Source organism: Ovis aries, chromosome 7, assembly GCF_016772045.2.
Source record: "Ovis aries strain OAR_USU_Benz2616 breed Rambouillet chromosome 7, ARS-UI_Ramb_v3.0, whole genome shotgun sequence".
NCBI lineage: Eukaryota > Metazoa > Chordata > Mammalia > Artiodactyla > Bovidae > Ovis > Ovis aries.
Window position 1 is genome coordinate 90794338 of NC_056060.1, and position 27366 is coordinate 90821703.

At 46.0% G+C, this 27366-nt stretch overlaps 1 protein-coding gene across 3 annotated transcripts in view; it reads right to left on the reverse strand.

Annotated features, from left to right (window-relative positions):
* STON2 (stonin 2) overlaps nucleotides 1-27366 on the reverse strand; it is a 176427-nt gene that overhangs the window by 66903 nt on the left and 82158 nt on the right. Inside the window, exon 1 of one of the 3 annotated variants that reach the window (XM_060418462.1) lies at nucleotides 289-24390. The exons of the other annotated variants lie outside the window; for them this stretch is intronic. Coding sequence (XP_060274445.1) covers nucleotides 289-640 — 352 coding nt within the window. The 5' untranslated portion in view covers nucleotides 641-24390. Of the gene's footprint in view, nucleotides 1-288; nucleotides 24391-27366 lie in introns of those variants that run through there. 3 annotated transcript variants of the gene reach the window in all.

Below are 27366 nucleotides of genomic sequence, written 5' to 3' on the forward strand. Positions count from 1 at the left end.
AGCAATGCCATTTTCTTTCCTACGGGGGCCAAAAGGTAAACTCAACTAACCAGAAGTAATAAGAAGGTGAAATGTTGCTCAAGGCCCGGCTTTGATTACAAGTTCTGATAAACCCAGCTGGGAGAAGACTCGCCTTTGTCTTGGGACCACTGAGAACGAGCCAATCAACCAAACCAAACAGCTTGGATTCTATCCGAAACTCTCCCATCTTAAACACGATGGAAAAGGAAAGCCAACACCAAAAGCAAATCCGATGAATGAAGTGTTACCACTGCTGGCAGTCCTTACCATGGTGGGCAGAGGCCCCCTGCAGACCCTTGCTGGGGCTCAGGCTCCTCGTGGGGTGCTGGAGGGTGGCGAGGGGTCCAGACGTGGGTGCGGGAAGAGGTATGCCCCATGCATGCTGGAACAGGACTCCCTGCCGCCTGCCTGCTGCCTGTCTGCCACTCCGTCCTCCCGTCTGGGTGGGAAGGGCCAAGATGAAAAAAAAAAAAAAAAAACCCTGCAGGTTACTCACTGGCCTTCTCAGGTGGGGCGGGCACACCCAGGAGGAGGGAGAGGCCAGGTGCAGACTGGGAGAGTCTTTGGAGATCTTGCTTCTGATTTCCTTTGTGAATACTTCCTGAACTTTAAACTCCATCTGCACAAGCCTGGGTACTCGGGAAAGCAGATAACACTTGGGAAGTTAGATTCCAAAAGCTCAGTGCAAAGCTTACTTTGAAAAGGCCAGGCTTTTGCGCACGTACTTTCACATGGAACCCTGTAACTTGTTTCTCCTCTATCTGAGCATCAATCCTAGCACAGAAAATGAGAGGAAGAGGGTAACCTCGGTGCAGGGGCCTGGAAAGGCCATGAGTGGGCAAGCCTGGATGCAATTTAGAGAATGAATTTCTCTTTTAGGCTCTCAGTTTCAGAGAATGAAGATTCCTTGCCTTGTATAAGAGGCACATTCTTGAAACATGTATCAGAAAATCAAGATTTAAGGAATGGAGGCACGTGGAAAATGCAAGAACTTGTTACCTGAGAGCTTGGCTGTTGATCAGTCCTGAAATGAAGTCTTTCATAAATGGGAGATATCCTGCAGTTGACCGAAGGCTTAATTTTTTAATAGACCATTTCCAAAACTGATGTGCCATGAAATGTACTTCTGCAAGATACTAATAGGTATAATAAAAGTAAAAAAAAAAAAAAAAAACACACACACACAAATGTGCTGCACAGGCTTCTTTACTCTTGTTTAGTTGCTAAGCTGTGTCTGACTCTGTGATCCCACAAACTGAAGCCCACCAGGCTCCTCTGTCCATGGAATGTCCCAGGCAAGAATACTGGCGTGTGTTGCCACCTTCTTCTCCAGGGGATCTTCCCGACCCAGGGATTGAACTCAGGTCTCCTGCATTGGCAGGTGGCTTCTTTGCCGCTGAGCAGCCTGGGAAGCCCTCAGCTCCTCACAACCTTTAACATGCAGCTACTGTGAATCTCCAAGACCAGGACTTAAAGTGTCAAAGTTTCATTTTCCAGATGTTTTCTACTTGGGACCAGGAAACGTTTGAGGTTCGAGAAATACAGAGATGGATTACTGGCATACTTTTCGTCTGAATGTTTAAGTCCTCCCGAAATCCACATGCTGGGATCCAAAGCGATGGGGTCAGGAGGTGAGGCTTCGGGAGGTGATTAGGGCATGAGGGTGGAGCCCTCGTGAATGGCAGTCTCTTATAAAGGAGCCCTTCCTGCAGGTGGTGATACAAGAATAAGTCTGAGACTCGAAAGAGGACCCTGACCTGATCTCAGGCTTCCAGCCTCCAGAACTAAGAGAAATAAATTTCTGTTGCTTATAAGTCACTCAGTCTGTAGCATTTTGTTATTGCAGCCTGATTAGACTAACACACCTTCCTTTTTCTTTTTTTACTTTTTTAAACTTAGAGAAAAATTCAAGACAAAACATTTCAAGCAGTTTGTAAGGATATAATATAAAAAGTAAATAACTGCCTATTCTAACAACCAGCCCTATTCCCCAGAGGCTAGGAATTTCTTATGTATCTGCTTCAGAAATATTTATGCATGTAAAGCACATATGAATAGCCTTTTAAAAATAACACAACCGGAAAAATAACACAATCGGAATTAAAGTATACAGTATATTTAATTTAGTATTAAAGTATATTAAAGTGCTAAGGTGTGCGGCAGTCCATGGGGTCACAAAGAGTCGGACAGGACTGAGCGACTGAACTGCACTGATGATGTGTTCTTATATTTTCAGGATTTTCCATAACGGCATACAGAATGACTACTAGCAAGTCAGAGTCAAAAAAAAAAGTCAAAGGTAGATTTATGACGTGGGACTCCTGCTTTACTAAAGGGTCCCTTACGTGGGTCACAGGACGCTTTGTGACTCAATGTCAGAATGCTCACTTCCTTTCCCAGCTCTGTCTAAACCCCACACTTGACACCTGCGTACAGAATGGGGAGGACCCGAAGACTGAAACCACACCACCAGCCACTGTGAGGATCAGTAACAATGACGACACCTCAGCTGCCACTCTGCACGTTTTTTAACGCTTTGCACTTGTTAATTTCATGAAGCCTTCCTCTCAACAATCCGATGAAGCGGGGCTATTACTAACCCGAGTTTCAGATTGAGACAGCCATCTCAGAGCGCACACCCAGCACACAAGTGTGCAATAAGGGCTGGTCCAATATGTTCCCAGTGGACTCAAAGGTTCTTTCTTCATCGCAAGAGAATTTGGGGATGAAGCTAGGAGGCTAAGAAAGTGAAGTGAGAGCAGACTCAAGCGAGAATAGACCCTGAGAGAGAGAGCAGGCAGACCTGAAGAGGAGCTGCCGTCCTGGGTTTCTTCAGCAAGCCGGTAATGTGGTTCAGTTGCTCAGTCATCTCGGACTCTTTGCGACCCCATGGACTGCAGCACATCAGGCCTCCCTATCCATCACCAACTCGCGGAGTTTGCTCAAACTCAAGTCCAGTGAGTCGGTGATGCCATCCAACCATCTCAGAGTCATAGTCAGCATCAGCTGGTGATGAGGGGCATGCAGATGAGAGGGTGGGATAGTCACTGGGGGAGGAGGAGTTTGGGGGCCGTAGCCCCTGATTTTCATCCCAGCTCCATCTTTCCGAGGGGAGAAGGGGCTTTGTCCTTACTCAGATCAGAAGAGTCACAGCTTTGGTGCATGAGTGCTTCCTATCTGTAAGGCTAATTTTATTGTAATGAGAGCATCACAAACAACAAGTTACATTTTGATGCAAGAGATTCCTGACTTTTCCCGCCTTTCTTTGTCCGCTTCCAGGATACTTATCACTCAAAAAATGTGCAGCTTCCTGTCAGTCTGGAGGTTCCTGTTTTTCTTTATCTGCCCAAGGACCCTGGCTGTTTACAAGATGCCGTGATATCCCGTCACCTGGTCCCTGGCCCCATTTCTCTGCTCGTACCTAGCTCCCTGCTGTAAGGCCTGAAGTTCTATCCAGGAAGGAAACACGATGTTGGCAGCCCTGATCTTTGGCACAGCACATTCCTCACGGTGGTACTAGAAAGTGGGGCCCATGTTCCCTTAGAAATAATGCAACTGGGAGTTCCATTCCCAAACCTGCCTCTGGCTTCCTAAACATGCCAGATATAATAAGATCTTGGAAAACGAGAGATACAACAACTCTGATTTGAATAGCAGAATGATGTTCCGTGAGCGCAAAGATTTTGAGAGGTTAACCCCTACGATCCTTCCTTTTTACTGATCAGTGAATGAAATAACATTCGGAAAATGTGTGGGTCACCTACGGGCATGTACGTTATTCCATTGTCTCAGTCATAAAACAATGCTTAAATGTGCACAGGGACACCAAGATATTCTATAGATATTGCACACACAGAATATATGGTATCACAAATCTGACATAATGTTAGTACACAAGTTAGAACAAGCATCAAATATTTACTTAGAAACAGCTTGTCTCGCATTCTTACAATTTAAAGGTCCCCTGAGAAGTGATTTGACTAATTCGTTTCTCTTAGAAAAACTGTCTAGGGATATGGGGGGTCAAATCTCCTTAACTCTCTGAATCTATTTTCCTTTAAAAGCCAGAGACCTTCAGCATCAGTCTACTGGGTTCTTCACCCTAACACAGCTGCAGAAGCATCTCTATGGTTTGGGACATCACTCTGGGCCTTAGCTTGATTCCAGGTGCTTGGATCTGATTCTCCTGCCACTCTCTCTCTCTCTGTTCCCCATCCTCCCTTCCCAGCAAGGAAAGCCTTGAAGGTGAGCTAAGTCTCAGAGAGGCCAGCAGAAAGAAGGGAAGAAGACGAGACACAACTGGCTGCATGCGATGCATTTCATTCTAAGGGTTAAAAGAAAAAAGACAGAGACCCTAGCTCCTTCCCTCCTCCCCTTTGACGCTGACCCAATGCTAGATGGTCGCTTTCAGCGGGGTACCTAGAAGATGGTAAGGAGCTTATGCATTCGGGGGCACCTGTCCCCTACCCTGCCCTACAATTTAGCATCATTTTCATGCCCAATGCAGTGTTTCTTATCCTTAATTATATTCAGCAAAGACTGTCCATCCAGAAAGAAGTCCATACCCGGCAGAGGTAGCACAGCCCTCCTCTGACAGAGGTACGCATTTAAAAGACAGAAATGTTTGCTTTGGTTGGTGCGGGGTCAGGAGGGCTGACCTCCTGACCTTCTGGACGGCACCAGAGATGGGGCTTGGGCCCCAGCTTGGCTACGTATGCTCTGGTCCCGTCACAGGTGGGGACTCAGCTTCTTGGTCTCTCGGGTAAGGATGATATTATCTACTTCAAGCCTGTGATTGAAGATTAACCAAAAGAGTACATAAAACGTTCTTTAAATGGCAGAGTTCCAGGTAACAGCATGAATACCGGGTAGTGACCACCGCTCTAAAGGCCTCAGCGGTGGAGCAGGACGACTGCTTTAACAGAGGAATGATGTTTCTGCGGTTCATGACCCCTCAGCCCGGGGTCTACTCAGCTGCTGTTCCCAGGTCCATCAGAATAACTAGCAAATGAACACAACTCCAGGAGGAACTGGACCAGCTTATTTTCATGTGGACACTGATATTTTTTTCCTTCATCCCTTTTGATTTATCGGCTCTTCTGAACTACTTCCTTTTGGCAGAACTATTTTTAAATCTTTTGTTATGGAAAATTTCAAACATACATAAAAGTAGAGAGAAAAGTGTAACAAACTGCCATGTAGGTATCACCAGCTTCAATAATTATCAATGCATTAAAATGTTGTCTTACCCATACCCCTACCCGAATGGAATAAGCAAATTCCAGTATCATATCATTTTATTCAAAAACACTTTTACATTTATATCCAAAAGATAAGGAATAGGTCTGCAAGCATACCCAAAAATGTTACATCTGCTGCTGCTGCTGCTAAGTCGCTTCAGTCGTGTCCGACTCTGTGCGACCCCATAGACGGCAGCCCACCAGGCTCCCTCGTCCCTGGGATTCTCCAGGCAAGAACACTGGAGTGGGTTGCCATTTCCTTCTCCAAAATGTTACATCAGAAAACTATAATTACTTAATTATCCAATATCTAGTCAGTATGAAAATTTCTCCAAATATTAAAGATTTTTTGGTTCCTTATTCAAATCAATTCTGTAATTAGTTGACAAATGTTGCCTTTTTAAATATAAAAGTTCTTTTTTTAATCTTTCCACCTTTATTTTCTTCCTGGCAATTCATTAAAGAACCTGGTTCCCTATGTCCGACACAGGATACAGCATGCTTGGGGCTGGTGCATGGTGATGACCCAGAGAGATGTTATGGGGAGGGGAGGTGGGAGGGGGTTCATGTTTGGGAACACATGTACACCCGTGGTGGATTCATGTCAATGTATGGCAAAACCAATACAGTATTGTAAAATAAAATAAAGAAAAAATGAAAGAAAAAAAAAAAGAACCTGGTTCTTTTGTCATATAGATTGTCCCACAGTCAACATTTTGATGATACTGTGATTTAACAAGTTCCTCTACCTCCTGCATTTCCTGTGAATTTATAGTTAGATCTAGGGGCTTGCAAATATTCAGGTTTAATTTCTGAATAGGATAGTAAACTGATTGATAGATGGTCTTATGTCCTTCCATCAGGAGGCAATTCATATTGACTACCTCTGGTTTTGTGAGCTTAGCAACCATTGAGAATCAGGGCCTAGTTATACCTGCACAGAGATTGGAAAATGGTGATTTTTTTCCCCCCATCACTTCTCCCATTACTACTTCTTATTAACTGGGTGCTATTATTACTAAAGGTTTACATTTGCCTGAAAGTATACAGTTCCCACTTCTGCTTTGGCCATGAGGTGTTATGTTAGACAAAATATCAGTTTCTATCTACATATTTTATTAAAATCTATTATACTGAAAAGATGACCTAGTTTTAAAAATACTCTATTAGATTTCTGGGGAAACAACTGGGAACACTATCCAGAAATCTTCACTCCAAGAGCAGAGAAAACGCAAGTCCACAGCACACCATTCAGGTTCAAGCTCAATTCTTGGGAGCATGTTTTAGTCAAAGTTTAACAGTTTAACACCCAGTTTTTTCATCTATAAAATAGGGATATGATACCAACGTTGCGGATTTTGTGAGGATCCATGATAAAGTATGCAAAGAGCCTTTTCCAGTGTCCAAAAAAAAAAGTAGATGCTCCATAAAATGCAGTTACTACTGGTTTCAGTGCTGTCTCCCCCAGACCCAGCACACATTCTGGCCAACAGGAGTCATACAATAAATGCTGGATGAATAAATAAAGGGCTGCTGGGCTTACTCTGTCCCACGTTGATGATGGCTTGAAGATGCTGAGAATATAGAAATGAATGAAACAAAGTCTCTGCTCATTAATTTATATTTAATCATGTGAAGGAATGGAGATGGGCATTATTTGCTCCAGGGTAATTATCCTGGTTGGCTACTTAGAAAATAAGTACTGTTGGTAACTCACAGGGTGGGGCAAGAGAGCGGAACAGGATCAACTCAACTACATCACCAGACACATGAGAAGACATCAATTTTCTCCATCAGAATGATAAACCAGTACTATTATTACCTTTGACTTACGCACTGAACACTTATCTAGCACACTGGGCTCAACTGTATCTTCCCAAAAGACAGGCTGATGTCCTACCCCCAGAACCTGTGAATGTGAGCTTATCAGGAAATACAGTCTTTGCAAATGTAATCTATTTAAAATGAGGCTTCCCTGATGGCTCAGATGGTAAAGACTCTGCCTTCAGTGCAGGAGACCTGGGTTCGACCCCTGGGTCAGGAAGATCCCCTGGAGAAGGGAACTGCTATCCACTCCAGTATTCTTACCTGGAGAAGTCCATGGACGGAGGAGCCTGGCGGGCTACAGTCCAGAGGGTCACAAAGAGTTGGACATGACTGAGTAACTGACACTTCCGCTTCTCACTTTCACACTGGACTAGAGTGGGCTTTTAATCCAGCCACTGGTGCCCTCACAAGGGGCAGGGAGACTCGGATACACACGGAAAACCATGGAGAGATAGATTCAGAGATTGAAGTTATGCTGCCATAAAACAAGAAATGCCCAGAACTGCCAGTAACTATCAGAGGCTCGAAGAGGCAGGAAAGGACTCTTCCTTGCAGTCTTTTGAGCGAGCACGTCTCTCCTGACACACTGACCCCAGGTTTCTAGCCTCCAGAACGAGGAGAGGATGAATTTCTCTTGTTTCAGGCCACCCAGCTTGTGGTAACTTTTTTTGGGCAGCTCGAGCAAGCTAACACACCTGGGAAACCCAGACCAAAGAGCTGGACCAGTCAGCCTACTTGTGGCTCCAACTGTTTAGTGGGATAAAGAGAGGAGAGGAGAAGGGAGGGGGTCCTGGACAGGAGCACCGGAACCAGTTTTAGTTCATCTTACATCAGCGGGGCCCAGGATTGACTCATTGGAGCTGTGCAAGTTCCAACAGGTAAGCCTGCTTTACCTGAAAAGCAGGGAGACGGAAGCCACAGAACTCGCTGGCATGGATACCTTGGGAATGAGACTGCTCTTTGTGAAGTCTGGCAAGGGAGATACTGACGGCCTCTTCCACAGGATAAAGGGGGAAACACGAACACCTTCAGACACTGCGGGAGAAGCCTGTATCCCAGGTACCCACCTCTCTACCCTTACTGGATCTCGAGAAGGCTCTATGGCCTAACAGAGAAGCTGCCAAGCGCTCCCTAGGTACCCAGCCTCTGCCACCTGAGCCCTGAGCTCTGAGTGCCATGCAGAGCCTCTGCCACCCACCCCCTCACACTCAGTGCAGTAAAGAACTCAGCTTGGGAGAGCTGCTAGTCTGGTGCTCTTTATAAAGTCCTTGTCTGGATACTGGGCTTCCCTAGTGGCTCAGCTGGTAAAGAATCCACCTGCAATGCGGGAGACCTGGGCTTGATTCCTGGGTTGGGAAGACCGGCTGGAGAAAGGATAGGCTACCTACTCCAGTATTCTTGGGCTTCCCTGGTGGCTCAGCTGGTAAAGAATCCACCTGCAATGCAGGAGACCAGGGTTTGATCCCTGGGTTGGGAAGATCCCTTGGAGAGGGGAATGGCTACCCACTCCAGTATTCTGGCCTGGAGAATTCCATGCACTGTATAGTCCATGGGGTCGCAAAGAGCAGGACATGACTGAATGACTTTCACTTCCACTTGTCTGGATCCTGGGGTAGGACTAGCAGCCTGGCCATCCACAAACACCCACATAGCCCCCTTTCTGTGCCCGCTGCTGGGCTCGATGCTAGAGTCTAAGAATGAGCTACCACTTTTGATAAATTAATTATCTTAGGGATAAAGGATTCTCAGTGGGTCGAGAATCCACCTCCAATGCAGGAGACACAGGAGACACGGGTTGGATCCCAGGGGCAGGAAGATTCTCTGGAGGAGGAAAATGGCAACCCATTCCAGTATTCTTGCCTGAAAAATCCCATAGACAGGGGAGCCTGGTGGGCTACAGTCCAAGGGGTTGCAAAGAGTTGGACACGACTAAAATGTATGAGATTAGGTAAGGTTCCTTTTCTTCCTCTTACAATCTTTTTTAATTTTATAATAATGTTTACAATGAAATACTTAAAACTCTGATCTAAGTTTAAAAAACGATGTGGGAAAAGCTACCACACATGTATGTGTATATATGAATGTAGTTTATATATCATACATATCCTCCCCCCACACATACATACACGTGTACACGCACACGCACACACACACACTGCTCAATCTTCCCACAAGGCACAGCACTAGGAACCTAGGAAGCCAGTGCCTGCCCTCCAGTCCACCCTCCCCCACACTGCACTGCCTACCACTGTATCAGCAGCACATGAGTCAGTCCTTAATTGGTGGCTAATTATCTCAAGTGTGCCAGTCTTATCTCCCTAGATGAGCTCCCCAAGGGCAGGAATCACCTCCTTTCAGCCCATCTGTTAGGACCTGCTCAAAAGCCCACCAGGCCCCAGGATTAGCAGGCCTTACAGACCGGGCGATGCAATAGATGTCTCTGGACATTCCTGGAAAACAAGGATGAGCTGCCTGGGGATTATATTCGGGCAAGGAAGGAAGCAGAAGAGATTGGGACTGAGAGCTCTGCTCACATGGAGGGTCTGCTTATTCGTGACCTATCGGTTCACCCTATGGCACCACCAAGACCACAGTGCAAAACACGGGAACAGATTAACAGAGAGGCACCTGTAAGGCAGCAGCACCTGGGAAACGGATGTGTGTGCGTGTGTGTGCACGTGTGTACGTGTATGCATGCACGTGGGCATGTGTGCATGCACATGTGTGCCCCTGGCATGCATACAACACTGGGAGGCTACAGCAAATAAAAGCCTCCGTGGTGGCTTCTGGAACTGTACTGCTCCTTCATGATTGCCGCGGATGCTTCGGAGGCCTGCTGGGAGCAACCAGGATAATTTAGCCCCAAATGTCTTTGGAAATGTGCAGTACTACGTGCCAGCCCTGGTGGCTCAGCAGTAAGGAATCCGGAAGAATCTGCCTACGACGCAGGAGACACGTGTTTGATCCCTGGGTCGAGAAGATCCCCTGAAAAAGGGAATGGCTACCTGCTGCAATATTCTTGCCTGGAGAATCCCATGGACAGAGGAGCCTGGCGGGCTCCAGTCCATGGGATTGTAGAGTCTGACACGACTGAGTGACTACAACAACAACCACCTGTGCCAGACTCTGAGCCAAGTCCTTTATGTCTGTTCCCTGATGTATCCCATTCAGAGGCTCTGCCTTCGGTTAGTACTATCTCTGTGCCAGTGGCTGGGAAACTTCCATGGGATCTCCTGTTTCGGTGACGCCTGCATAGATCTTCTGCATGACCACAGTTCAACACTACCCGGAGGGAGGGGAGAGGAAAGTACTAAGGGATGTTGTGAGTCCCAAGCCCTTTTCCTTCTCCACTTGCGTTCATCAGGCAGCAGTATAAGCGAGGAGCTTTGACCAGAGACCCTGAAATGATTCCACAAAGCCGTCTCCATGCATCTCTCTGTCCTTGAGCAGAAGGGCAAAGAGAACCTCCCTGAAGCTGCTGAAGGAGGGTTAAAAGCTGATGACCCTATATTCGAGACAGCAAAAGAGACACAGATGTAAAGAACAGACTTTTGGACTCTGTGAGAAAAGGCGAGGGTGGGATGATTTGAGAGAACAGCATTGAAACATATATATTATTATCATATGTGAAACAGATCACCAGTCCAGGTTCGATGCATGAGACAGGGTGCTCAGGGCTGGTGCACTGGGATGACCCTGAGAGATGGGGTGGGGGCAGGAGTGGGGAGGAGGGTTCAGGATGGGGGACACATGTACACCCATGGCTAACTCATGTCAATGTATGGCAGGAACCACTACAATTTGTAAAAATAATTAGCACGCAATTGAAAAAAAAAGCTGCATCCTCCTTCCTCTTCATACAGAGCGGCTAATGGAGGTAAAAGCCAGAGAAACCAAACAAAAGGCTCCCAGGAGCCCACACATCCTCACCCGACTGCTGCCAGCCGCTGTGGGAAGGGGAGGGGGCGCCCCACCTTCCTTCACTCCTCAACAGCTTGATGCAGATCGGGGCTGTCATCTTCCTGGGGAACAGACTCCCCGGCTGGCTGAGAGCGAGCAAGTGTTATCCTCAGGCAACACAGCAGACAGATTCTCTTTTGAATCCAAAAGTCAGCGACAGAATGGATCACAAACATGTGGATGGGGTTCTACCCCTCCCCCACCTAATCCAAGGTGGCTGGGTTTCTCCCAGAACCTCCCCCATCTACTCACCCATCCTCACCTCCCACCCCCAGCCTCTCAAAAGCAAACTCCCAGGAAGTTATCCCATGTCACAGCGGGAAGGGGCGAAGCTAGGGGGGTGGTGCAAGAGGCTTTCCTGGGTTCCAGCCCCAGACGGCACTCTCAGGCCACGTCCCCTGGGGTCTCATGGTAATGGGTGGGTCTGTCTGACAGCATCTATTAGCAGATGAGAATAGCCAGCTTGCTGTGCAGATTTAAGAAGATGGTGAAAAAAATCACAATCATACCCTAAAATGTCCAAGATGCTAAGCACACCAATGACCCAAAAAAGGCAAGTATTTTGCATACATCACAAGCAAGCACTGCTTTTTAACCCAGCAAAGAAAACAGAGCCATTTCCTTACTGGGCTTATTTTATTTATACCCTTTAAAATTGCTCTTCTGGGGATATAAATTCCATGAAAGAAGTGATCATGTTTGTTTTGGACATTAAACATATTTTACTGTTGAGGTCTCCAAATGGGCTTGAGTGTATTAAACCTACCTCAGTGCCTTGGACTTCTTTTGTCATCTTTGTAGAACTAAGCTGAACGGTAAGCTGTTCAAGTAAACAGCTTACAGGTCAGCTGTTTCTGGGACTGAGGCTGTCTGGCTCTTTTCAAATAGGGAAGAAGCTGTCATACAGAAAACAGATGATCTATCCTTTATCGATCCAAGGCATGGTGATAATAACTATAATAATTATTATATTATTATTATACTAGAAGAGCTGACAAGAAGCACATCTATAGTATCAAGCACTTTTCTAAAAGCATTAAGTACATTTTTCAGCTTTCTCATCAAACCTATGAAAGTATTAATACTACTATGATTGTTCTGTGGTTTCCCAGGTGACTCAGCAGTAAAGAATCTGCCTGCAATGCAGGAGATCCAGTTCGATCCCTGGATTGGAAAGATCCCCTAGAGGAGGTCACAGCAACCCACTCCAGTATTCTTGCCTGGAGAATCTCATGGACAGAGGAGCCTGGTGGGCTACAGTCCATGGGGTCGGACATACACAGAGCTGGACACGACTGAAGTACCTTAGCAATGATTGTTCTAATTTCGTAGACAAAAGAAACTGAAGCTCAGGAAAGTTAAGTGTCTTGTACAAGGTCAAACTGCTCATAAGTACGGAAGCCAGTGTTCAACCCAAGCAATTGGTTGCCAAAGGACTAGTGGGCAGATAGCAAACATGGCTTGAACATGGAATGGGCTGCCTCTCTAGGGAGAGCATCCTTCAACGTGAGGTGTTCAGGCAGTGACTGCTGTACCAAGGACCCATATACACACTACTCAATATAAAATGGAGAGCCGATAGGGACCTTCTGTATGGCACAGGGAACTCTACTCAGTAATCTGTAGTGACCTATATGGGAAAAGAATCTAGAAAAGAGTGGATATATGAACATGTAAAACCGATTCACTTTGCTGTGCACCCAAGACTAACACAACATTGTAAATCAACTTGTCTCCAGTAAAACTTATTGCTAAAAGCTTCACTTAGAACATGGGCTAACTACCCGCTCTGGTCCCCACTGATAGCCAGTTCTTCACATTCCATTACTCTGAGCTGTGGAGTAGTTACACTGAGTAGGTGTCACTATGGCCAAGCTTCAGATGAAAAAACAGAGGCTTGGAGGCATTAAGTGATTTCTCAAAGCTTGATCACTGCTAAGTGGGAAAGTGAAGCCTCCAGTCGAGGTCTTCTGACTCCTAGTTCAGGGCTCAGTCCAGCACCCCAGGGCTCCACATCACCGGAGGTGACGTGAAGGGGAGGATGGGCCTGGAGAAAACCTGGTCAAGGGCCACAGTCAGCAGTGCGCATGTGCAGTCTGGGCAGAGGGTGGTGGGAGTGCACCCTGGAGGCTTACTGAAAATGTGGGATGGTGGCAGCCCACAGTGGCATGAAAGTGACCCAGGGGAAAGGAGATGATGCCCATCCTTCCAAGGGTGAGGAACTTAGGATCACAGAGGAGGAAGGGAGGCCAGACAGCTTTAGGACAAGAAAGTCAAAGGAGCAGGTCTTCCCCAGAGGCTAAAGAATCTGCCGGCAATACGGGTTTGAGCCCTGGGTCGGGAAGATCCCCTGGAGGAAGGCATGGCAACCCACTCCAGTACTCTTGCCTGGGAAATCCCATGGACGGAGGAGCCTGGTGGGCTACAGTCCATGGGGCCACAAAGAGTTGGAGATGACTGAGCGACCTCTCTTTCAGTTTCACTTTCCTGTAGACCTTGGGAAATTTCCTCCTCTCTGCTGGCTTCTGTCTCCCAGCCAAATACTTACCGGGTATACTGTTATGGGCACTGTGTTTGAGGTGATCTAAGAATGAATCAGATACTGACACAGCTTTCAGTCTCACTGACAGAGACTATACTATACTGCAAGCTGATGGTCAATATTCACTTGTTCAGCAAATAATTACTGAGCATCCATTGTGTGCCAGGCACTTGGTGATGTACCAGTGATGACAGAAAGTCCCTTCGAACAAGGAGCTCGTATGCGGCTAACAGATGATCAGAAACAGACAAATATCATCAAGTGAGGTTAAGGGCAATGGAAAAATACAAAACAGGGAGGAAGACAGAATGAAGACGGGAGCACAGGAGGCCCTGTGTCACATGGAGTGATCTAGGGAGGCCTCCCCGAGGGGGCAACTGAGCAGAAAAACGAATGCAATAAGGGAGGGAGGTATGTGACCATCTTGAAGAGTGGTTTTTCCAGACAGAGGGACTAGCAAGAGAAAGAGTCCTGAGGCAAAGAACAGCACATGAGCCAGTTCTGCATGAACATGACGAAGCAGAGAGGAGTGAGGGGTACAGTGGAGCTGCTGTGGCAGAGAAGTTACTCCTGCTGGGGGAGGGTTGGTGTATTTCGGGAAGGCATGATGAGGAACCAAGGCAGGCTTCCTGGAGGTGCTGATGTCTGAGATGGACCTTGATTGAGGGACCATATGGACCCATGGCAAAATACACTGTCAACCAAACCCCAAAGAGAGGAAAACAGACGATGTGCGTGGGGGAACAAAGAAGCATTTGGTTTAGACGGACGGTGCAACTAATAGAAGGCGGTGGTTGACAATCAGGCAGGAGAGGTAAGACCAAAATATGGAAGGAGGGAGAAAGGGAATCATACTTTATATGATTTTGCTTAGTTACTATTTATTTCAGTAAATAATCATTTTTCCATTAGATGAAATAAATATTTCTCTTAGTAAGTAGCTCCCAACACACACTGCTAAGCTCGTTTAAAGATGACGAACTGTGGGACTTCCCCGGCGGTCCAGTGCTTAAGACTCCTCACTCCCAAGGCAAGGGGCAAGGGCTCAATCCCTGGTCAGGGAACTAAGATCTGAGTTCCTTCCAGCTCACAGCTCCACAAAAAAAAAAAAAAAAAAAAAAAGACGACCTGAAGTCAGGTTAAACCTGAGACTGAGTGGTGGATGACAGAGTAAAAGAGGTCAGAGTTCAGGCAGGGAAGTCCTAGGAGGTGTGTGAACACAGGCGGCCCTGTGCCACCTGAGGTTGCAGGGTCAGGGACAAGCAATGATGGTACAGACCTCAGACTGTCGACTTCGGGGATTGCCTTCTTTCTTTTAAAGAGTTGGCCCTTCCACATCGCAGGATGAGAAACAGATATGGCGCTTGGACTATACTCATTATATTACATCATTTTGCTGCTGCTGCTGCTAAGTCGCTTCAGTCGTGTCCGACTCTGTGCGACCCCATAGACAGCAGCCCACCAGGCTCCGCCGTCCCTGGGATTCTCCAGGCAAGAACACTGGAGTGGGTTGCCATTTCCTTCTCCAATGCATTAAAGTGAAAAGTGAAAGTGAAGTTACTGAGTCATGTCCAACTCTCAGCGACCCCATGGACTGTAGCCCACCAGGCTCCTCCGTCCATGGGATTTTCCAGGCAAGAGTACTGGAGTGGGGTGTCACTGCCTTCTCTGGACATCATTTTACACATGGCATTTTAGCATCCTCGGATTTTTGCATCCACAGGGGCTCCTGGGGTCCCTGCAGAGATCAGGCATGCAGGCATGTATGCTCGGTCGTGTCTATCTCTTTGCAACCCCATGGACTGTATCCCACCAGGCTCCTCTGTTCATGGGATTCTCCAGGCAAGAATATTGGAGTGGGTTGCCATTTCCTGCTCCGGGGGATCTTCCCCACCCAGGGATCAAACCAGCGTCTCTTGCAACTCCTGCATTGGCAGGTGGCTTCTTTACCAAGTCCGCCTCCTGGGAAGCCTGCAAAGACTGGGGGATGACCATATTCCTAAGGTCACAGGGCACAGTGATTGGCCTATATTAAGTTTGTAGTACTTGATTACGAGCCCACCCAATATGAAGTTCGGAAACAGGAAAAGCACAGACCTGCGCAATCTAGTCCTCTTTTTCTTGTGACTCATGCTCTGGGTGACACACTCAGGACCTGCCCAGAGGAGGCTGGGCATTCTGAACTTTCTCTGTCACAAGGCAAAGTGCCAAGAAGGTCCTCAAACTTTGAAAACTTGGATTTGGCTTTTTAAAATAAAACAAAATAATATAAATTGTGGTATAACAATATAATAAAGCACCACTCAGCAACAGAAAGGAATGGATTATTAATACATGCAACATGGATGAACCCCCAGATAATAATGTTGTGTGAGAGAAGCCAAATTACAGAAACCACGGTACGATTCCATTTAGACAAGATTTTTAAAAATGCAAGCAAGTCTGTGTAGGCAGAGTAGGGGGTGCCTAGGGCAGGACTTGGGGGTGGGGATAATTAAGGAGAAAAGGAGGATTACAAATGGACACCAGGAACTTTCAAGGGTGGCGGACGCATTCATTATCTTGATTATGGTGATGGCTTCACCGATGTAGACAAGTGTCAAAGCTCATCACACTGTGCCCTTTTAATGTGTTTCGCTTATTGTGTGTCTATTATACCTCAATAAAGCTGGAGGAAAACCAGAATGGTCTGTCTGCGGATCTTAAACAGAGCCCCTATGATCAGGGGAGAACTACACATTTCCATGAACGTTGTGGCACAGATCTCGTGTATTCACGAACAGCTGTGTTCTCTGCTTTCTGGGCACGAAGTGAGACCATGTTTTCCAGCCTCTCTGGCAGGAAGGCACGGCCAGGCCTTGAGTTCTGGCCGGCAGATTGTGTACGCCCACCTCCCACCCACCACCTGAATGGAGGAGACTCTGAGCGCAAGTGGGTCCCAACTCTGGAGCACAGCACCCTGTCACCCGTACCCACGGTGGCGAGAATGAGAAATAAACTTGAACTCTGCTGAGCCACTGAAATCTTTGGAGATGCTGGAGTGGTTAGCCTCCTCACCAAGGCATCATATAAATTACTTAAATATCATGAATATATCTCAATATTTGACATAAAGTATCTAAAATATATATGACACATAAGACAAAATATATCATTAACACATGTATTGTACTCATGCACGTGTGCTCAGTCACATCTGACTCCTTGAGACCCCACAGACTTTAGCCTGCTAGGTTCCTCTGTCCGTGGGATTATTCTGGCAAGAATACTGGAGTGGGTTGCCATTTCCTACTCCAGGAATATTCCTAATACCAATACTACTATTGGTAGCCAAAGAGAGAGCAAATCATTGGAGCTATTATAAGCCTTAGTTTCATCCTCTGTGAAAAGGCAGGACATTTTTCTTCTTATCTCATGGACTATAATAAAGAGTAAATAAATTTATGTATGTATTTGAAAGCTTTTTGAAAACAAGTATGTTTTTCACCTACAATATAATTACCTTAACTGCCATTACAAATGTCTGTATTTGATATCCTTAGGCCAAGCTCACGGTATTACTCTCACCCAGGACTAATTTGTGAATTTTCTTTGTTCCAAATCAGATAGTCTCAGCTCCAGCAAGTCCCTCATATTTGATATAATTGAGCAGCCAGAGGATGAGATGGTTGGATGGCATCACTGATTCGATGGACATAAATTTGAGTAAGTTCCAGGAGTTGGTGATGGGCAGGGAAGCCAGGTGTGCTGCAGTCTGGGGTCGCAAAGAGTCGGACACGACTGAGCGACTGAGCAACTGAACTGAACTGAACTGAACTGGGCAACCATGACCTGAAAACCATTCACTGGGATAGTTCTTAGCAATAATTAATAACGCTAAGTGTCGGGAGCCAGCGTGAGGAATCCCACCCGTGACAAGGTCATGCGGAAGGAAGCCTGACAAAAAGCAAGGTCGTGTTCGGCTTCAGGGATTCCCCCTGGAAATTCCTGAGCATCCACCCCCCAAGACCAGGATCTGCCTGCTTTACTGTGTTATGCTTTCCACCTACTCTTCTGTCATTAACAGGGGACTGTCCCCCCACCACCTTCTTCTGGAAAAAATTAGAGCTTTTAGATAATAAGTCTGCTGGGCATAATACGAGTGTTTCAATCCAAAAACCCCTCTGATGGCTTTCTAGCCTGCCTACAGGACTCGTACAGCTGCGCATGTGATTGTTTGAGGCCTCCCGACTGAGGGAGGCACAGGAAGCTTAAAACATCCTAGGAATGTCAAGGCTTCCGAGGAGTCAAAATCATTAGAATAGGACTGATTAAAGGTTTCATTTGTTGACCCAATACTTGCTGCCAAATTTTCATATCTTTTATTTTTAGGTATAGTTGGTATATAGAAAAACAGGTAGTAGACCTGGTATTAGCAACACTAGATCTTTGAGTTAAGTACTTTCTTTGTTACAACCCACTGCACCTTTGTTCTATAGGAATGTAACTTTTTTGTACTTTGAGGGTGATGCAGAGTAAAGAAAAAACACTTCTAGGGAAAAGAAGTTTTCTGGACAGTTATCCAGGAAGAGAGCCATAAAAATGTTAACAAGCCTCTTGGCCAGAAGATAATGTAAACCACCTGAGACCTTTTGTATACAGGAGGGTATGCAAAAAGAAAGCCTTGTCTCAATGAGGGTCAGGACTGCTGCCCCTGCATAACTCTATTTCTTTATGTACAACTTGGGGTATATAAGCTGATTTTGAAAAATAGTTTTTGGAGTCTTGCACCGATGCTGGGCTTCCCCACGTTGTTCTTTTCTCCCCTTTTTGGCTGAATTCCCATCTGGAGCGGGGAGGCTCACCATGTCTACTTACTTGCCCTGGCTGCTAAGACCCACGCGAAAGGGAGCCTAAGGCGGGGCACCCTTCGATATTCAAGTGGGCGCCGGTGGCCCAATGTAGATGGTGCAAACCTCTTGTCTTGAGGTTTTATTGGTTTTCCCCGTAAACCAAATTATTCAGCATCTTCTCTCCACCTAAATTTCCTACTAAATTTTCTTCCTAATCTAATCTTATATCTCTAAATAAGTAAGTTTTTCCTCGTCAACACCGTCCTCGCTTCGAATTCCCTGGATCCACCGGGGCTGGATCCCGGCAGCTAAGCAAAAATGTTAGCAATTCAGGAACAGCAATGAGAGCAACTGGGAGCCTATGGGGCCCAGATGTGGCCAGTGTGCTTCACCCGTTGTCAAAGTGACCCGCTCTGCTTCAGAGGGTGCCTCCAGAGCCTGGCTTAGACCTGGTGTTGGTGCTTTCTCTGGCTTCAGTTGTTCCCACACTCCAGCTCCTAGACCACAGTCCACTTGTCCAGGACCCTCTAGACCACAGTCCACTTGCCCAGGACTCTAGCGTCCCTTGCCTAGATAGCCATGGGCCTGCTCTCTGATCTCTTCTCCCAAGGTTTCTTCCAGACTCTTCTGGGTAGCACTAGCGCTGCCATGTGAAAGTGAAAGTGTTAGTCACTCAGTTGTGCCCAACTCTTGTGACCCCACAGACTACGGCCCGCCAGGCTCCTCTGTCCATGGAATTCTCCAGGCAAGAACACTGGAGTGGATTGCCATTCCTTTCTCCAGGGCATCTTCCCAACCCAGGAATAGAATCCAGGTCTCTCACATGGCAGGCAGATCCCGTGCCGTCTGAGCCACCAGGGAAGCACTACCATACGTACAATAACAAAAAGTTCTGCCTATAATACTACATTTCAAGCGGGTGAGATCAGACATCTTCATCGAATGTCACCTCCTCATTTTAGAATTAGTGATCTCAATCTAAGTTACACCATTGTAACAGACAATTCCAAAATACTGGGGACTTATAATTATGAAGATTTATTTTTCCCATAATATCCATCGAGAATTAGCTAAGCTTGGTCCACATCCTTCTGAGGCTCAGGCTGAAATACAGCCCTATCTCATCTGAGCGTTCATGGGAACTGCCCAAGCAGTTCTGATGCAGACCCATGTAACAGATATCCAAGTATCTCAGAGCAAGGACGAAGCTAAAACCGTTAAATAAAGTATGTCTCATCCTCTATGACCAATACATGTTCATACCAATCCAGAAGGCCAAGATGGAACTGTGACTTCGTGGTCTCCTTGGAGAATGACACAGAAACCTCTCTGTGCAGCTAGAAGAGACCCCTGGCCGGAGGGTCGCTCCCTGCTCTCTCCCCTCCCCCAGCCTCCCCCATCCCCCACTGTCCTCAGCTCCAGGCTTTATTCCCAGCCCCTGCAGGCCTAGGGCTACACACGCCCACAGTGCAGGCTGCATCTGGGCACACAGATCTGGGAAAAGATCAGAGAGCAGGCCCACGGCTATCTAGGCAAAGGACTCCAGAGTCCTGGGTAAGTGGACTGTGGTCTAGAAGCTGGAGTGTGGGGACAATTGAAGCCAGAGAAAGCATCAAACCAGGTCTAAGCCACGGTCTGGGGGCACCCTCTGAAGCAGAGTGGGTCACTTTGACAAAGGGTGAAGCACATGGAAATTTACACTGGAAATGTGACTTCCGCCTGCCTTGCACTGGCCAGGAAGCAGGTCCCGTGGTCAAGCCTGACATCAATGGGGCAGGAATATCATCCTGTTGCAAAGGGGCCTCTGTCATGGAGAGGGATCAGGAATGTTTTGACCGCTGATACAGGCCAACTTTGTTTTTATTGCATTTTGCTTTATTGCACCGTACAGAGGTGTTTTTTTTTGTTTTTGTTTTTGTTTTTAACAGACTGAAGTCTTGTGGTGCCCCTGCATCTAGCAAGTCAATGTTCCAATAGTATTTATTTGCTTACTTTGTGTCTCTGTGTCCTGTTTTGGCAATTCTCACAATATCTCAAACTTTTCCGTTATTACATGGTTATGGTGGTCCGTGATCAGTGATAATTTGACATTACTATTATAATTGCAGATGTGGTAGAAACGGCAAGAGAACTAGAAATGGAGCCTAAAGATGTGATTGAACGGCTGTCGTCTCATAATAAAACCTTAACAGGTGAGGACTTGCTTCTTATGAAGAGCAAAGAAAGTGGTTTCTTGAGATGGACACTCCTCGTGGTAAAGATGCTCTGAAGACTGTTGACATGGCAACAAAGGATTCTGAATATTAGGTAAACTTTGTTGATAAAGCATCGGCAGGGTTTGAGAGGACTGACTCCTATTTGGAAAGAAGTGTTACTATGGGCAGAATGCTATCAAGCCTGCTACAGAGAAATCATTTGTGAAAGGAAGAGTCAATCAATGTGGTAAACGCCATCGCTTCTTATTTTAAGAAGTTGCCAGAGCCACCCCGACCTCCAGTCAACATGGAGGCAAGACCCTCCACCAGCAAAAAGATGACAGTTTGTGACGGCTCAGGTGTTGATTAGCATTTTTTAGCAATAAAGTGTTTTTGAAATTTTTGTTTATCTTTATTAAGCTGGCTGCACCAGGTCTCAGGTGTGGCGTGCGGGATCTTCAGTCTTCCTTGAAGCATGCAGGGTCTTTAGTTGCAACATGTGGCACCCAGTTCCCTGACCAGGGATCGAAGCCAGGCCCCCTGCATTGGGAGCATTAGCTACTGGACCACCAGGGAAGTCCCACAAAAGTATTTTTTAAATTAAGGTGTCTATCTTGCTTTTTAGACATAATGTGATTGCACACAAAATAGGCTCTAGTATCGTGTGACTATAACGTTTACATATGCTAGGAGACCAACAAATTTGCATGATCCACTTTATTGCAATATTCGCTTTACTGTGGTGGTCCGGAAAGGAACCTGAAATATATCCAAGGTCTGCCTGTATAATCTTCTTTCTTTGGACACCAGTTGTTGTTGCTAATTGCTGTTGTTCAGTCTCTAAGTCATGTCTGACTCTTTGTGACCCCATGGACTGCTGCAAGCTAGGCTTCTCTGTCCTCCACTATCTCTCAGACTTCGCTCAAATTCAGGTCTGTTGAGTCGATGATGCTATCTAACCATCTTATCCTCTGCCGCCCCCTTCTCCTTTTGCTTTCAATCTTCCCCAGGTTCAGGGTCTTCTCCAGTGACACCAGACACCAGTACTGAGGGTTCAAAGAAGGTGAGCAAAACCCAGGGATTGAAAACAAGGATTAACAGCTTACAACTGGTTGCTTTCTCAATGCTTAATGCCTTGCCAGAAGCAGACACGCAGTGTAAGGGAGGTGGGAAGGGGGGGACTGAGATATGCCAAAGTGGAAAATGCCCCCTCAATCCCAGCATCCTCTTTGGGAAAAGGACAATTACTTGGCAAAAGGAAAGCAGCAAGTCTCCTGGGATACATTCTGGCTCAAACTAATAATGTGTTGCTTGAGGCAACCAATTTGTACAAACAAACTAACCCTGAAGAGGAGGAGGGGGAGGCCCCTCATGAAAGTAACCCTGGCATTGGCTTCCTGCCCCATCCAGCCCTCTCTCTCACCCCACCTACCCTCCCGCCTCTTTTCAGGAAAGCTTTCTCTTCCTGATTCTAATTCTGCAGGAAAATGCCATAGACACAAGTGGCTTCCCCAAGCATGCTGATGAGCCCACCCTTCAGTCAGCAAGAACAGAACAAATAAAAGAAACTGCCTTTCTCTAAAGGCAGTTCACACAAATTAGCCAGGACATAAAATGGCAATTCTTTGGGGTTCCATTTAGCCATTTTTCCAAAACATGAAAGAATTTTCCTCCTGGAGACTCAGTCCTATATCTAAAACAAGAGGAATTCTGAGAACCACCTGATATTGCTACCATCATAATAACTACTCCTTATTTTATTCCAGAAACTTTCTGTTCCAGATCTCATGGAACCTTCAGAATAAACCTGCAAGCTCAGAATTATCATTATTATTTCCATTCTACAGTTGAGGAAACTAAAGGTCACTGAGGTTAAAGAATCTGCTGGATGTCACAGAGCAGAGAAGTAGCAGAATTGATGTTTGGCCTGTCAAACTCAGAAGATATAGCTTTCCATTACACTATATTTACTTCCTGCAAAGAATAAGCAACTAGCATTATGCTAGTGAGAAAGCAAACACAAGTGCTTGACAGCAAAACCTGAAATTCTAGCCTCCTGTCCAAAGCAAAAGAGGCTAGCACGCAACCCCTCAAAAAACCAGCCTCCAAACGAACACACATATCATAAAAGAAATTTTAAAATACTCCAGTAACATGTCTAATTTTCTAAATGGAAGTATTTTCATTCTTTTTTTTTTTCTGAATTTTAGAATTATCTATGGTTATTATAATCTAGGTCCTCCAGAAATAAATGTAGTAAGGGATGAAAAGTCCACTACCCCAATATAACCAATATTAGCAGTTTGGGATATATCCCATTAATCTTTTTTCTATATAATTAGAAATATACATACACATCAGTCAGTTCAGTTCAGTTGCTCAGTCGTGTCCGACTCTTTGTGGCCCCATAAATCACAGCACACCAGGCCTCCCTGTCCATCACCAACTCCCGGAGTTTGCTCAAACTCATGTCCATTGAGTCGGTAATGCCATCCAACCATCTCATCCTCTGTCGTCCCCTTCTCCTCCTGCCCCTAATCCCTCCCAGCATCAAGGTGTTTTCAAATGAGTCAACTCTTCGCATAAAGTGGCCAAAGTATTGGAGTTTCAGCTTCAGCATCAGTCCTTCCAAAGAACACCCAGGACTGATCTCCTTTAGGATGGACTGGTTGGATCTCCTTGCAGTCCAAGGGACTCTCAAGAGTCTTCTCCAACACCACAGTTCAAAAGTGTCAGTTCTTCGGTGCTCAGCTTTCTTTATAGTCCAACTCTCATATCCATACATGACCACTGGAAAAACCATAGCCTTGACTAGACAGACCTTTGTTGGCAAAGTAATATCTCTGCTTTTCAATATGCTATCTAGGTCAGTCATAACTTTCCTTCCAAGGAGTAAGTGTCTTTTAATTTCATGGCTGCAATCACCATCTGCAGTGATTTTGGAGCCCCAGAAAATAGAGTCTCCACTGTTTCCACTGTTTCCCCATCTATCTGCCACACACAAATATAGCAAAAGTATATATATATATATAGACTGGGGCTTCTGTGGTAGCTCAGTTGGCAAAGAATCTGCCTATAATACAGGTGACCTGGGTTTGATTCCTGGGTTTCTTCCTGGGAAAGATCCCCTGAAGAAGGGCACAGCAACCCACTCCAGTGTTCTTGCCTGGAGAATTCCAGGGACAGAGGAGCCTGGTGGGCTACAGTCCACGGGATTGCAAAGAGCTGGACACGACTGAGAGACTAACATATACATATATAGACCAGTATAACAAAATAATTATACATTCTATTCTCTAGCCTGCCTTTTTCAATTAATATAATTGGAACACTTCCCATGCCTGCATAGCATTTCACGTTGACATTTGGGCTTTGTTTGTTTCCTTTGGCTAATACAAATGGTGTTCCTTTGCACATACAGGCACATATTGAATTATTTCCTTGGGATATACTAATTGTTAAAGAGTGACATTTAAATTGATGCCAATAGCGAGAATGCCCTCCAGAAAGGATTTTCTGTGATATTTGTATGCAAATTCCCAGCTCTCCACTGCCAACACTAGATACTTCCAACCATCTGAACTTTACCAAGCTGATGGACATCATTGCTGATCTGCACAACTGATTATAGGAATCATCATTTTTTACATAACGTCTGCATTTCTTCTTTTGTGAGCTATTTTATTTACTTTTGAGTCGGCATGTAAGCCAATGAGTAGGATAAACCAACCCCTTTGTGAATGAGCAAGCTATTCAACAGGTAAGCAGGCAAAAAGGTTGACTGAGGGGTTTATGAAGCATAAACTCCTTTCTCTTTACTGTAACTATGGAAAGTGGGCCCTAAGTGGAGTGTCGGACCCCAAATCCAGTTTCCATAGCAAGTATCACGGGCGGTAATGACTCCAGGAAGACGATACAGGACAGGTTCGTGAAGTCAATCTGCCTGCCTCGGGCAGGGCAGGGAGAGGACTTCTAGACTGTGCTTGCATAGTGTTATGGCCTGAATTATATATCCTCCTCAACATTCATATGTTGAAATCCTAACCCGAGTACCTCAGTATGTGACCTCTTTTGGAGACAGAGCTTTTAAAGAGGCGTGTGTATGCATGTTAAGTCACTCAGTCGTGTCCAAATCTCACAACCCCATGGACTGTAGCCCGCCAGGCTCCTCTTCCATGGGATTCTCCAGGCAAGAATACTGGAGTGGGTTGCCATTTCCTCCTCGAGGGGATCTTCCTGACCCAAGGATCGAACTCACCTCTCTTATGTCTCTTGCATCAGCAGGCAAGTTCTTTACAACTAGCACCACCTTTAAAGGAGTAGCTAGGCTAAAATGAGGTCATTAGGATGGGCCCTAATCCAGTATAACCGTCCTTACAAGAAGAGATCAGGACCCAGACACACACACACACACACACACACACACACACAGGCGACACCATGTGAGGAACAGGAGAGAGGCTTCAGAAGGAACCAACTCTGCTGATGCTTTGATTCTGGACCTCTAAGCTCCAGAATTGTGAGGAAACAAATGTCTGTCGTTGAAGCTGCCCAGTATGTGGTAACTGCATCATGACAACCCCAGTAAACCAACAGGCCTGGCCCCCTACCCAAGACTAAGGAAAAGCCATGTGTCCATTCGACAGCCGATGCACACCCTGGGGCTGCCACTGGCAAGGGCTGACATCTTGCAGCTGTTTATAACATCGTGTAGAGCATGTCTCCGAGTTTCCAAATGAACAACAGGGTGGTGACAGGAATTTGTTCTGGAAGCTCATGGCAGATATGCATTCTCCCAAGGACAGCTGCCCTTTTACAGCAGTATCATCCATCTCCTCACTTGACCCAAGCTATGTTGCAAACTCATTGTCTCCCTTGAAATGAACATGAAAAATTAAGTCCCATTTTTTGAAGAAAGTCTATTCTAACTAAGACTTGCGTCCAACTTTTTGCGACCCCATGGACTACACAGTCCATGGAATTCTCCAGGCCAGAATACTGGAGTGGGTAGCCTTTCTCTTCTCCAGGGGATCTTCCCAACCCAGGGATCAAACCCAGGTCTCCCTCATTGCAGGCAGATTCTACCAGCTGAGCCACAAGGGAAGCCCAAGAATACTGGAGTGGGTAGCCTGTCCCTTCTCCAGAGGATCTTCTCAACCCAGGAATTGAAATGGGGTCTCCTGCATTGCAGGCAGATTCTTTACCAACTGAGCTATCAGGGAAGCCCCATCTTAACATTAACCAGGAGCTTTTCTAAGCTCTGAGAAATGGAAGGAAGAGATGGCCTCAAGGCAAAGCCAGGTTGCAGGGAACAGATCTGTAAGAAGATCTCAAAGAGAAGACAGCTGGCAGCTTATTGCCAAAGAGCCCCCAAGATGAATCACAGAGACCAGACCGTGTTCCACCCGAACCTCAGCACCAGGACGTCTTGCTTGGGAGTCAAGAGACCTCCTATGGTCACAGCTCATTAAGGTGTCAAACTTCCCAGTAAGGGAAAAATCGCCTTCTTGGATCTCAGGGCTTCCATCTCCACTCGTTCCACAGAGTTTAAATTTTCAGGAGCGAACTGAAGCCTCAAGAAAGAAGGGTTCACTGTTTAATTCAGGAAAAAGAAAAGAAGGGAGGGAAGGAGGGTGCGAGGGAAGAGATGAAACATTCAGAGAGAAATAAAAGGAAAAACAATCCGTTATGCCTGGCCAGTCTCTTGGAATTTTTTTAAATTTTATGTGTTTATGTTTGGCTGTCCTGGGTCTCTGTAGCTGCGTATGGACCTCCTCTGGCTGCAGCGAGCTGGGGTCACCCTCCAGGTGCAGCACTCAGGCTTCTCCTTGCCTTGGCGTCTCTGTGTTGCGGAGCACAGGCTCTAGGGCAGGGGCTCAGCGGTTGCGGCACCAGAGCACGTGGGATCCTCCGGGATCAGGGATCGAACTCATGTCCTCTGCAGTGGCAGGTGGATTCAAACGAGTCACAGAATGGGCAAGAGACTGGGAATGACAAAGCCTGACTCTGTTGCTAATACTTTCTAGGCTTTGATTTTCTTGCCTGTAAAGCGGGAGAAATTCTACTAAATAATCTCTTACATTTTTTCTAACTTTAATAGCTAAAGTATCCAAACCAACCCCTATGATTCCAAACCAAACACGAAGACATCCATTTCCAGAGGCTCAGGGCTAATAACACACCCTGGAGAGGGCCCGTGTGCCAGCCACTGTGGTTTGAGCATTTTATGCCCACTGTTATTTTGTTGAGTTCCAGTTAAAAATCTTACTGTCAGGAAAAAAAAAAACAGAGTTTTCCCTCTTGGAAGCCTGACTTTGCTAGGAGTTGAATGGTTTGCACAAGAGCTTTAGTGAGCAATTTCTGTCTTAAATCAAATTAGTGGTGTTAAATCACTTACCTGGGAAGCTACTTAACAGGGATGACACCATCCTTCACAGGTGGATCCAATAAGCTTACATTTAAAATAGTGAGTAAATTAATTCAAACTTGCGGCCAGAGGAACTCACTTCTAGTGAGTTGGCCAAAAATCTCATTCAGGTTTTTCTGGAACATGTAGCAGAAAACCCAAACAGACTCTTTGGCCAACCCAATATTTTTCTCAATTTCTTTTTCTAGACTTAAGGAGCTGGGACCAAAGTATTTTGAGGCAAGTTTCCCCACCTCCCCACCCCTGAGGTTGTAGGCAAGGGCATAATGCTGATGCAATGTGGCAAAAAAGGAGAGAAATAAGGGAAAACATGCTTCGGATG